Genomic DNA, 11,869 nt, shown 5'->3' with positions numbered 1-11,869 from the left:
TTGATAATTAAAGAGTCCATGCAAATGCATTCATTACATTACCACTAGTAAAGTTCGTTTTTCACTCATCAACACACACTTTTTCAAATGAAACAGTTCGCACCTCATTTGTATTTTTTTGTTATTTTCTAATTTATGTTTATTCAAAGTCCGATACTAACATATACACGCACGATAACCGGCGCAAAATTAAAGTTTAAAAAAATGTTTCTTTTCTTTAAATTGCAAAAAAAAAATGAAAATAATTAAAATTAAGTTAAAAAAATAATTCACATGGTCAGAATGGTCTAGAACTATTTTAAACCACTTTAAAATAGATTGAATTATAAATTAGCATTTACTTAAAGTATAGCTTGTTGGATATTTCTTTAGAAAAACAATCACCGGCTTTTAACTAGACCATTGTTACAAGATTATGTCCTGAAAGTTTTATTGAAAAATAACTTTTCACGTCTTATTTAACATTGCCACATTCTTCGATAAATCTGAATAGTTCCCTTAAGAGACAGTAGTTCGTTGTTGCACATCACCATTGTGCATAGACGAGGCGTCTAAATATTATTCTTAAATAGGACGTGTTGATGGAAAGGGACGAATTAGTCATTATACCTTTATGTTTCTACTCGTTACATTCCCCTGTAAATTTTATACTCATTTTTGTTTCGACTTGTCTGTTTTTATTTAGTCTGAGGATTTTTTAGTAATACGAATTTGTAATAGACAGACGATTAATAAGGCACCAGTACGTTTAATGTGTATCTGATCTGAACATTCTAGTTCAATAATGCTAGATCAAGAATTCATAGATGAAGATGCAAGCCAAGCTTTTTTGAATAAATTGCTTTTAGACGCAGTGAGTATACATGTATTACTAGTCGTGTTCTCGACTTGTTTATATGTATTCAGTGATAACAAAGTCATAAACCTTTTATTCATAATATGAGACAGGTACTAACTTGAAATCTTCAAATGATTTGACAGGTGTTACCAAATAGTTGGTGACAGAAACTGTCATGATGTCTTTCACTTTTGTGGCACCTGCTTATTAATATTAGTGACACACGAGACAATTTGTGTGGAGAGAAGAAATCCATTTCATCATCTGGCGTATTTTTTTGTGACCCATAGTACTATGTATATCAGTTCCTTCATTTTACCTTTTTTTATTTCTATACCATTTATAAGTACATTTGTAGGTGTACATTTGTAGTTTTGTATAGGGGCATACATGTACTTTCGATCTAGCACAATTGTTGTCCCCAGATTTTTCTTTCAGAATCATGAGTTTTGAGACTAAAGCATGGGAGAAGATATTATTCATAAATTGGCACAAAGTACATGTACATGGAAAATACAGCTAATGTTTCTGATCTCTTTGCTCAAATTAGTACACATGTATGTCAAAAACATTCATCTACAGGTATCTCTATAGACCTGTAATTAAAGAGATGCCCAACTGTAGTGTTAAGCAACCACTTGATTTTGAAATCTTATGGCTGCATTGGAGAACTGCATGTACAATTTTGTACATGCACTTGCATTGGGTACATTATTACCAATTTGAGCTGCACAGTAAAGAACAGTATTCTTTGAAACGTTTGATTTATTGAAAACTTAAAAGAGCAAAAACATTCATTTCTAAGTAAATGCTGACTAGAGATGTGTCACATGTAAGTTCATTAACTTACATGTGTATGTATCATAAAAATTTAACACCTTTCAAAGAAGCATTAAAATGTTGTAAGACAAGCTTGAAAATAGGAAATCATATGTTTAAAGTTCATTTTTAATCATATGTTTGTCATAAGTGTAGCATCATAATATGCCAAATAAACTTTCTGCTTGGGTGCTATAGATTTATTGGACAGATTAAACACCCCTGTAACTGATTACAAGAGCTTAGCTGGCTTCCTTTGAGTTAGTCATATTCTTTAAATGAACTTATACTATTTCGAATTCATACTGGATCTTAAGATATGAATATCCATGACCAGAATAAATAGAAGTTGACAATATAAATATAATAATCTAAAAATTAAATATGTCTCCCCCTAAAAAATTGAAATGAGTAACTCACAAAGGAGTTAATAAATAACCAATCATAACAGAGATAATAAAGACCCCAGGATGTACAGTGTGTTTAAATGAAAATCAAAGTACTCACTATCCTAAAAGTCATTGTCAAACGCTGTAATGCATCTATCAACAAGTATACACATTTATAATATTTATTCATATAAAAAATATATCCAATCATATCAAACCAATGTATACTACATAAGTGATTGAAGAAATGGTGTAATATTTACATTCATTAAATGAAATTTAATCTTCCAAGGAAATTCTTGTTTAAATTTGCTGTCAGATGGAAAGAAATTAGGAGTTGAAGTATTTTAAATTAACTTAAATGATGTTTTTATTCCCTGGTCTGTGATCCTTAAATATTGGCATTTTATGATTGGTATTTTTTCATGACTTAACACAACACTATGTCTTGAACTTGTGTTCAGTGTAACTTTTTTCAACTGTCAAAGAAATGTCATCATTTGTGTTTGAATTGGCAGTTACAAAGTTTTTGGAAACTGACTGTTTTCTGTCAATATCACCAGTGTTCCTTGAATGCAAGGATATAAAGGTATATTAAAGTCCCTTTAAAATAATTACTTTTTATTATAAATCTCGATATTAGCAAGTATCATCTCTAGCTCCGTGATACAGCTTGATTTCGATCTCTTGCTAATCTCTTTAATTACAGTTCTATAGTATAAAAAATGTGTCACTAATCAGCAAATGAATGTTGATGGTGAAATTCAACTTTTTTATTGGATGAATAATGACATAAGAATATCTTACAGATACTAAATAAAAATGTAAATAAGACTTAAAGTGAATAAGAATGTGTACCACTGTAAGTGTATTAATTTTCGAGGATTCTGTCAAGTGAACATATTCGTGGGTATCAGTTTTCATGGTTTTAAAAAAAATGATTAGTGTTATATAGTGTTAAAATCAATTTCATGGGTATTTTTTTTCTTGGTTTTCTGTTCACAAAGAGAATAAGTAAGTTTACAGTGATTGGCATTTCAAGGAACTTTTGATAAATTGTTTTTTTTTATTGATTTTTTAATCAATAAAATCTTCTTGGTACAAGATTGGAAATGCAAATGAGAGTCATCTATATATGTCATTTATTATTTGTAAATTGTAATGTATTCATTTGGAAAAAAGGAGTTCTGATGTATCTTAAAATAGAATTGAAGTAAATGTACATTGTACAATGAACATGTACATGTACAGTTTTAAATAATGATATGAAGCCTAATAATTTTTCCTGTATATTTCATTTATTTATTTACAGGTTGTAATAATTTGTACTATATTTGTTGTAGTCAAAAGAGCAAGCGGGAAAGGACAAGACTTATGGTGGTATACCCTATGTTACAGTAGTTCCATCACCAGGTATTATGTGTACATTACCTTAATATTGTTCATTGATTCTACTTAAGCCTTTGTAGTGTTGCCTAGACCCTTGTTTATCTCGGATTCCTGTTCTCTCTTGGTCTTTACACCTTGATGTAAAATATGCTGACTTTGCACTCCATGAGCTGAGAAGAAGCTGTGAAGTTTGTGATATTTGTTAGTGTCTGATTTGGCAAATCTATTATGTTATTGTTTACTTTCAAAGAAAAATAAATTTAGGAGTTTTGAATACACCATTTAGTCTGTTTTACCTGAGCATTGCCGTTGATTGACATAACCTTGAACTGAACCTAAGTACTGATGATTATTAAGTAATTTAGGAGTTTCATTTTATTAACATATTCAATGTTGCAATAAATGTTTGGGTAGAATTATAATTGAGCTTACATTGTAGGAGCCACCAAGGTACATGTTATAGAGATTTTTTTATTACCTCCTTTTCTTAATCTGTCCTGAGGCTTTTTGTAAATTTGAAGTTTTTAAATAGACTATCAAATAATTGTATATCATCCTTAAATACCTCATTTATATATTTTATTTTACAGGATTTTGTGTGAAGACAAAGAATGATTCAGGACAAAAGATATTCATCAATGTCTGTCATTCAGAAAGTGTAAGATCTTAACATTAGTTCTGTAAACAATCTTTGATGTCGGTCTCAAGTATAAAAGACTGCAGTACAAGTATATCCAGGTCCTCTAATACTACTCATTTAATCTTTAATAACTGAATTAATATATAGATCAGACATTCTTTGAAGTTCATTTGAATCAATTAACAAATTTGATTTTCTATATATTTATTGTATGTTTATTCATGTATTCTCTCAATTTCCAAATATACATCTTTGTTAAAATATTAATTATTGCTGATGGCATTTTTTCTTATTAGCTATGTACAAATCTATCATTTCTGCAATATTGCATTAAACACTTAGTTTTTAGATATTTTGTAACCTAATACTTATTGTAACTTGTTTTCCAGGTTCCTGAACCTAGAGAAATAACAGAGAAAGAGTTACTAAAACTTCTAGATTCTGAGGATCCATTTAGTTTCAGAATACCGATGAGTTTAGGGGAGCCTCATGCTGAAATGGATAAAAGTGGAAACGGTTGTACAGCATATGATATAGTTGTCAATACAAAGTTCTTAGACAAAATGAAAGACAGTGAGGTGTTTAAAGCTTTCTTCCTTACAGTTTCTATGGAGGGAATAGAAGATAAATTTAAAACTAATGTTGACAGAAGTGAGTAATGGGGCATAAATCAAAATAATATTATGCACTTTTCCTACCATTCTTGGAAAAAAAATGGCCTTACCCAAAAAATATATTCCTATCTTTCAGCAACTTTTGTAATCTTTAAAAAAGATACAAATGTATTGAACACAGATATTGATTGTTTTAAATCAAAATTTATGATTTTGAATTGTGAAATAAAATCATTTCCCTACTTACCTAATTTGTACCTGCCTACAACAAACATTGTGAATCAGAAAGAGCAAACTAACATTATTTGAATGTAGGCCTGATTAGTATTCTACATTCTGCATATGAAACAGATAGCTGTTAATTCATTTATAAAGGCATCAAGATTTGCCTTATGCCAAGGTATGTATGGGTACATGTTTCCAATAACCTTTAACAGGAAGTGGAAAGGTATTATGTGATACCCTCCAAAAAGTTGCATGTCCACCTGTCTGTCCATGCCCTGACTGTTTCCAGATGATAACTTCAGAAGATTTTAGCATCTTAAAATACAGATCAAGTTTGGATTTCAGTTTGACCGGATTATTTACACAAAAGTTACGACCATTTTAAGTTGTTTTCACTCCCCAAAAATGTTTGCCATGTGGCAGGGTATCGTTTAATCTCATTAGATGCCTTATTATTTAATCTGCTCATGAAGTCAGTCTAATTAAAATTATTTCTTCTATTGTATGTAACTCGCATAGAGTTAGTAACTTCTTCGAACATACTTAAGGGGAGTTCATAAAAGATGTACAGTTTAAAGTAGATTGCATAAAAAAAGTATTGAAATAAAAAAATATATATACTCTGCTATGGGAGTGAAAAAAGTCACACAATCTTTGAAAATCCCATTGTGAAACCCACACAGATTTTCAGTATTTTGATCTTGGTATAAAATTGAAAATCAAGTATGAAATTGATACAAGGCAATTATTTAGAGTGGATACTTCTCTAAATAGCTTTTATTTACAATCTAATATTACTGGCTTTGTGTAATGACCTTTTTGAAAAGTATATTGTATGCCATACTTTTTACTGTTTTATCAGTTTCATTGCAAGAAAAAAACATTTGGAATGAAATTTTAGGTATTTTTTTCAATCCTATAACTTGAGTAATAAGAAACTTGAAACACCATTAATACCAGATATTAACTTTTATATTGCTGATATAGTTAGGGTTTGTACATTTATAATTTTAACGACAGAATTATATATAAAAAACTGCTTTTAGAATGGATCATTTTAAAGAATCGGAAGTCAATTGGAACATTACAGGAGCATAATGTGAGGAAGGAATCAAAACCAGTTATCATGGACATGGATGAATATGGGTTGGTTTTAATACAAATTAATATTATCATTATACATGTACCTACCTACCTACATGTACCTATCCTCTTTGCTCCAGGCGGACCACAATATCTCTCTATTCAGTTACATTCCTATTATCATTATGTTATGTCTAAATTCATAATATGGAACAAGTGCAACCTGAAACTCTTCCAAAGAAGCAAAAGTCTATACATGTATTTTTTACAGTTATCAGAAATTGTTGGAATTGTCTTAGTCCAAGAGAGCCTGGTCCTACCTGTTATATATTCCTTTATATATTTCTTCATAATATGAATTAAATGTTTGTTACACCTATACATATATTTGTATGTTTCTATATCTTTTTTTTAATGCATTTATCTAATATTATTCATATTTTTTATTCAAATGAAAATCAGAAACTCCAAACATTTTTTTTTCTTTTTTAAAACCCTTATGTGCAAATCACAAATCATTGTTTGAACGAGACGTTGTTAATGTGGAGTCAGTATATAGAAATAAGACATTTCTCTTCTTTAGTTGTGTACATAATATCATAATACAAATTAAAATCTGTATTGAAGTTGAATTATGTAAAATGTTCTTCCTCTCTGGTTGTATCAAGTTGCACCATGAAAAGCGTTATATTTTTATTGCGAAGAATGTGAATGGGTTAGGAATGCTGGGTTAGGAATGCAATGACTAAATAACTTCTTACATTACTGTACTAAAATTGCATAAACAAATCACTTTTATGAATGCATTCGTTAATTCTGAATTTATAGTTCTTTTATAGGACTGGAAAAAAAATTATGGTTGTGTCATGATATGATTGTTGGCATTGTCATTGTTAATATATTTTTTTGTTTGTTTCCATAAAATAACTTTAGTTTTTTATTTTCTTTGCTGGTACATTAATGGACAATATAATGACAAGTCAATATATTGTTCCCATCAATGCATGTGTAACTTAATATGAGTTATTCCATTGATTTTACCAAAAACCCACATACTAGAAATCACATAGTTCAAATGTCATTTATAGATACATGTATATGGCTTATTTGTTAACAATTCTCTGCTTATTATATACATGTACTTGGGACATTATCGACATTGGTTTTTTTTTCAGTACACCACAAGGTAACAAACCTCTAATCCAAGAAGTAGAAAAGAAACCTCCATCAAAAGAAGAGCTAAGAGCTCGGTAGGATATTAAAGTCAATACTGTTTTTACTTTCCCTGGAAACTGTAAATGCACTAATTTTGCTGATTCTGTTAGGTGAACATAGTTGGGAGTATCAATTTTCTTTGATTCAAAAAACAAATATATAAGCGTTTTTTTTGTGTGTTAAAATCAATTACCCAGATGCTTTTTTCACACTTTTGTGTTCTCTGAACAATGCAAAATTGCAAAAATAAGTACACTCGAAAAAAATTAATACTTTTACAGTATCTTTGCTGTATATTTGAGACATTTTTCATAAATAATATACCTTGATAAGTTTCATAAACTTGAAGAACTTAATATGCTTGTTTTTATGTAAAGTAGACGTACATTGTGATTAAATTATCTAATGACATACCTACTATCACAATGGTGAAACCAAGGCACTTCAGGTCTAAAGTATGGTAAGGGAGATAATTATAGGTGTACTACTTTGTACATAATTGCAATAGGATAGGATAGTTTCAAGCGTTCAGGATAAAGGAAATAATCCCACCCATCAATTTGTTCCTGCAATAAAATTTTACGTTTTGATATAAATTGTGTATTTTCCTATCACTGTCTGTGTTTTATTTCCAGAGGAGAGGAGCCTTTATATAGAATCATACAAGAACCTTCAGTAGGTCATCCAGAGTTTCTTGTTGCAGAAATAAATTTACCCAAAGTTGTAAGTATTGTAAAAACTCTTGAAACTAAATTATAGATTTGGTGTCAAGGTCTGTATACTCTTTGGTAAAAATCTTATTTTTTGTTCCTGAGTTATGGAAGCTTTAACACTCCTAAATAGTCTGTTGTTTTCCACATGTTGTGTTTTATCTTAAAAACACAAGTACTGGTATTTGTTATGATTGTCTCAAGGTCTGTATTGTACCTTATCTGAATTACATCACACTATTGTATTGGTCTTAAAATTCTGTTTATTTTTGGTGAATATTTGAGTTTATATGGAAGATAATCATCTAGTTTATATGAATAATAATCATCTAAATAGAATGAAAAGGATGTACATGCTGACTTCCATCATTTCTTTTCAATTTTAAATGAAACAGAAAATGTTGATAGGGAGAATTTAGAGTAGAATTGTAAGAATATTAAATTTATGAAACTTTCAAATTTTTGTAAACTTCGAATGCTTTAAGTAAAACAAAAATTTTCTATACTTACCTAAACATATTAAAATTTGTTTACAGAAACTGACCAGTTCATTAGAGTTAGACATAGGAGAGGATAGAATTTTACTACAGACCAGATCTAATGTATATTTCTTAGATATATACCTCCCATACAATCTTATACAGGAGGAATGTGGTGCTCAGTTCAATAAGAAAACTAGGGTAAGATACTACCTTGTTAAACATTCTACCTCTCTAAGTTGGAAATATACTGCCTCCTGAGTTGTGAACATATTTATACCTCTGTGAGTGATTAACATACAACCTTCCTTTGTTTGTAAGATATTACCTCACTAAGTTGGTAAGATACTTCCTCACTTAGTAAATACTACCTTTCTCAGTTGGTAAAATACTTTGTTACTAAGATACTACCTTGCAAAGTTAGTAAGATACTACCTAACTAAGTTGGTAAGATACTACCTTTCTGATTTGGTAAGATACTTTCTTTCTGAGTTGGTAAGATACTTCCTTTCTGAGTTGGTAAGATACTTCCTTTCTTAGTTGGTAAGATACTACTTTTCTGAGTTGGTAAGATGCTTCCTTTCTGAGTTGGTAAGATACTACCTTTCTGAGTTGGTAAGATACTTTCTTTCTGAGTTGGTAAGATACTATCTCACTAAGTTTAAAAGATATATTCTCTCTGAGATTGTAAGATACTGCCTCTTTTAAGTTGGTAAGCTACTTCAAAGATATTTCCTCTCTGAGTTGATAATATTCATTGGACCTCTTTCAAGAGTAATGTATATGTTAAAGCTGCATAATAAAGTTGTAATAAAAAAAGGCACTTGAATGTCATTAAAGGATTTTTTACTCTTGTGTTTGATACTGAAGTTTAATTCTCAGGCTTACTTTTGGTTATGTTAGTTATACCAAATTTGCTATCTCTACCACTTTTGTCAGCTTTGGTGTAATATAATTATTTACCATTATAGAACTATACAGAAATACACTATAAATATGGAAAGTATGACATATCAAGCGCCTTTAAAATTCTCAGTGTCCTTCAACAGTGGAGCATCTATATTTTACATGTAATTTAACTTTCAAAGGCACAAGTTTGCAATCATGAATATACATGTACATATTCAAACAGTTCACTCTAGCTGACTATGAAAAAAAATCCATATTGTTGAAGTTATCAACATTTTTATGTCATGACATGACCCTCTACTGCATACAAATATTTTCTGTGAATAATTCTCTGTTTTAGTTGTTTATAAAGTAATTTATAGGATCAATATTGATTCCATGTAATTGTTTTTTTTTTAATTTTCTAATTTCAGATTCTAACTTTAACAATGCCTGTCCAGCCTTTAAGCTGATACTAAACTGGTGTGACATTAGAGTTAAAGGGAGGTTACTCATATACTGTAGAAATGACTATACATGTATACTGGTTTCAAGGGAGGTTACTCAGATACTGTAGAAATGACTATACATGTATACTGGTTTCATAATGTTACTGATTTCATTCGTTTACAACATGCAAGATTTGTAAGATAGAGATAAGACTCATTCTATGATCCGTCCTTGTTTATATTTCATAAAAGACTGTATGTAGCAAACAATTCTTGTTGAATTATTTCCATGATGCCTAGGTATCCTGGCTGCCATTATGAAATTTTTTTCATGTATGATTTCCTATTTTCCTATTTTTTTTCCTCAGAATTAAATCATATCCTTTTGCAACTTTGAAGGATGCCTATACCTATAAAATTTTTAGATACATATTTATCATTTTATTGGTTTGTGTATGATTTCAATAAAAGTATAGAAGATGTATTTAACATATTGTTGGCCCAATGTTATCTAATGAGGTATTGATTCAAGATATCACAGATAAATCAGATATTCATAGAGCTTTATTAGCAACACATATTTATTAACAGTTTTAGTAATTAATCACTATATATACAGATACAAATGCACACTTATCCAATTCACTTATTTTTATGTTATTCATATAAAACTATTTTTATGTAAGGCTCAATACCAAAAGAATTGTTTCTACACATATCTGTTAATCATTAGTTGCCATTATAATACTAAGTAATCAACATATTTAAGAAATGTAAAAAATACCTGAATATATTATTTTGTATAAAGAATTTCACAGTATATGCAATGTGTATGTAAAACCCAAGTTATTTTTACAAGGTAATATATTCAGATATTAATACAGTTTTGGCAAAAACTATTGGTAAAAGAAGTCCAGATAAAAGGGACATGGTTGAAAGTTCATGACCTTGTTTATTGATCAGGGGATAGGAAAACTTTGTATCCAAGATAAAATAAAAACAACAGCATCTTTTCTGACAATAATGATTGTCATATTAAATTATTTCTGAATAAAATCATTATAGTTTCTTTGTTTTGACTATTCTTTTTTATTTTTAAAAACAGTGAATTTTAAATCATTTTCCACATAAACATGTGAAGTAATTGTGACATACTAGTAATATGATATAATTTTTGTCATTAATAGACATAAAAGTATATACAAATATCTGGTGGCTCAAGACAATCATGAAACACCTATTAAATATAGTTTAAGTGGTATATATACCTGTTCATTAATTTTAAAAAGTAAAGCATTTTAGGTTACAGACCACCAATTCAACCAATGAGCATTTGGAACGTACGCAAAAATAGTCCTACGCAGAAATTACCCCTGTTCCTCATAGTGCTGTGAAAAAAGTTCTCATCTTATTTAAAAAATTTAAACAGTTTCTGAAAGGAAAAACACTTCTGTACATTTTATAGGTGCATTTCGGTTCTTGTGATGTGAAGCCGTAATCGTCCGTCGTTGTCGTTAACATTTTTTTTCAAAACTCTTCACCTCTGAAACTACAGGACCAATCAGAACCAGACTTGGTATGAATGTTCCGTAGGGTATTCTGCATAAAACTGATAAGTGGATTTTCGGTCCGTCAAAAAACATGGCCGCCGTTACTAAACATACAACATAGGGGTTAGACGGAATTTTTTCGCATATATCTCCAAAACCATTAGATTTAACCAAATTCTGACTCGAATAAAAGTTTTCAGCATGATGAGATCTATCTCTGGCCAGACTTTTATTTTAATCTGTGTAGCCATGTTGGGGTTGTTGCCCTTTTTTGTCCCTATTTTAATGTTGTTTCTTTCTAGATTTTCTCCTCTGGAACTACTGGACTAAACAGAACTAAACTTGGTATGAATGTTCCTTAGGGTATTCTGCATAGCTCAGATTTGGAGATCTATTTATTCAGAAAAAATGGCCGCCGTTACTAAAAATAGAATATAAAGGGGGGGTTCAGACAGTAGTTTTTTGCATATATGTCAAAAACCGATAGGTTTAGCCAAAGTCCATAGATTGCAGACGTGATCCTCATTATAAAGCCTATAAAAATCTGAGTCTAAGTTGTTGGATGACTCCTTGTCAGAGTT

The 11,869-nt window shown here is 29.9% G+C and overlaps 1 protein-coding gene across 2 annotated transcripts; it reads left to right on the top strand.

Annotated features, from left to right (window-relative positions):
• The first annotated feature begins 636 nt into the window (after positions 1-636).
• LOC148629113 (PIH1 domain-containing protein 1-like) lies at positions 637-10,809 on the top strand. Of its 2 annotated transcripts, XM_088544195.1 has the most exons (10): positions 637-853; positions 3,390-3,459; positions 4,026-4,093; positions 4,465-4,726; positions 5,961-6,060; positions 7,173-7,247; positions 7,848-7,935; positions 8,459-8,602; positions 9,724-9,796; positions 9,849-10,809. In XM_088544195.1, exons 1-9 carry the CDS (start codon positions 785-787, stop codon positions 9,760-9,762), a joined length of 915 nt encoding a protein of 304 aa, XP_088400321.1. In that variant the 5' UTR covers positions 637-784; the 3' UTR covers positions 9,763-9,796; positions 9,849-10,809. The 2 variants fall into 2 exon arrangements, with proteins under 2 accessions (XP_088400321.1, XP_088400312.1); XM_088544186.1 differs by having other exon boundaries at positions 9,724-10,809.
• The last annotated feature ends 1,060 nt before the right edge of the window (positions 10,810-11,869 follow it).

This window comes from Perna viridis, chromosome 1 (assembly GCF_037379345.1).
Source record: "Perna viridis isolate PV_CMFRI_1.1 ecotype Kerala chromosome 1, ASM3737934v1, whole genome shotgun sequence".
Taxonomy (NCBI): Eukaryota; Metazoa; Mollusca; class Bivalvia; order Mytilida; family Mytilidae; genus Perna; species Perna viridis.
Note: the sequence above shows the minus strand (reverse complement) of the source record. Positions and strands in the feature narration are given on the sequence as shown.

Excerpts from the sequence above, each read along its gene's own strand:
- LOC148629113 (XM_088544195.1), top strand. The coding sequence starts at position 785 with ATGCTAGATCAAGAATTCATAGATGAAGATGCAAGCCAAGCTTTTTTG. Across the intron at positions 854-3,389 it reads ATAAATTGCTTTTAGACGCA|TCAAAAGAGCAAGCGGGAAA; the intron begins GTGAGTATACAT and ends TATTTGTTGTAG. Across the intron at positions 7,936-8,458 it reads AAATAAATTTACCCAAAGTT|AAACTGACCAGTTCATTAGA; the intron begins GTAAGTATTGTA and ends ATTTGTTTACAG.